Consider the following 1,631-nt stretch of genomic DNA (forward strand, 5'->3'; position numbering starts at 1 on the left):
AGATGATCAACTGCCATTCATTTACTGAAAGTGTATCTACCTAGAGGGTGTTGTAACATTGGAATTCAACACACATACATGGGAGTACTAGTTTAGCTCAACACAAACTCCTCCACTAGAATAAATATGTGGCAATGTGTAGCTGGCTCTCACTCTCAAATTGACACATGATCGAGTACCATTTATTTATTGGCATTGTATCTATTTAGAGCATGATTGTATCTACTTGAAGGATGTTATTGATAGAATTATCTACCGAGAGGATGTTGTTGACACTGGAATATTAATTTGTCTCACCACACCATCACGGAAGTACTAGTTTGGCTGACCACAAACACCTCCACAAGAATAGATATGTGGTGGTGGATAGCTTGCTCTCGCTTGCGAATTGACGCATGAAGCAAGTACCATTCATTTATTGATAGTGTATCTACCTAGAGGGCGTTATTGACATTCTATCTACCGAGAGGATGTTGCCGACATTGGGATATTAATTTGGCTCACCACACATTCTAGTTTGGGTTTACCACAAACTCCACAGCTAGAATATATATATGCCTTGGTGTCTAGCTTGCTCTTATTCTCAAGTTGACACATACATCATGGACTACCTGCATATTGTTCACAGCCTTACTATTCCTCCACTTCAATGTTCTGCACTCATTCATTTACACCCTGATTTTCATACGATTAAAGACGAAACTGAGATGTGGCTCTTGGCTACCTTCAACCCATCCTCTGAAGTTGAGGAGAAACTCCTTCTTCAGTCTCAGTTTCCTTTGCTGACCTGCTTGGTTAACGCCGGTGGTGAGGCAAGACGCATCGTATCTCTTGCCAAATTCTATTCTTGGTTATTCAAGTTCGACGACATGACTGACGACATGCTTGGCCTAGGAAGAAACCTTTCTACAGCCACACTCCTCTTCCAATCCCTTATGGATATGCTTGAGGCAAAGCCTTCCCCTTCAGGGGCGCATAGGATGGTCGCCGTGGCACAGGATTGGTGGAGTGAGATTTGCCTGAATATGCCTGCGACGCAGCGATCCCGATTTCTTCATGCTTTCAGAGATTCAATTGATGCTTGGAAATGCCAAATTTCCTGTCGTGAAGCACGAAGCATCTCGGACGTTCAGACATACATTCTCAGGCGTCGGAAGTTCTCTGCGATGTTTATCGTCTTCATCCTTGCGGAGTACGCACTAGGAATAGACCTTGATGAAGAGACTCTGACGAGTCCCCTCCTTTCTGCGCTCCATGACGCCGTAGCAGATCATGTCTCGTGGGCGAACGATCTCTTCTCGCTTAAATCAGAATATTTGAGAGGGGATCACGATAATATTGCTTCCGTCATGTGCTTCAATGAGTCCCACGACTTCCAAGTCAGTGTTGAGACGGTATGCAGAATGATCCGACAGAGAGACAATGATTTTGTTAGGTATCTTGGTGAAGTCAAAAGGTCCAAGCTGATGGAAAAACCTGGAGTGGGAAGCTACCTCGAAAGCTTGGGCAGCTGGATGGCTGGAAATCTGTATTGGTCGTACGTAACAGCTCGATACCATGGTGTGGATGCAAACCCGAATGCTATCGGTGAGCCTCTTCAGGTCGTACTCTATCCGGAAGAACTTAAATGA

General features: G+C 44.5%; 1 protein-coding gene across 1 annotated transcript; it reads left to right on the forward strand.

Annotated features, from left to right (window-relative positions):
• Positions 1 to 602: 602 nt before the first annotated feature.
• LOC147902148 (microbial Terpene synthase-like protein 13) lies at positions 603 to 1,631 on the forward strand. Its single transcript, XM_087374438.1, has one exon. It carries the CDS (start codon positions 603 to 605, stop codon positions 1,629 to 1,631), a length of 1,029 nt encoding a protein of 342 aa, XP_087230564.1.

Source organism: Dipteris shenzhenensis, chromosome 5 (assembly GCF_047967505.1).
Source record: "Dipteris shenzhenensis isolate YYH24624 ecotype China chromosome 5, Dip_SZ_1.0, whole genome shotgun sequence".
Classification (NCBI taxonomy): domain Eukaryota; kingdom Viridiplantae; phylum Streptophyta; class Polypodiopsida; order Gleicheniales; family Dipteridaceae; genus Dipteris; species Dipteris shenzhenensis.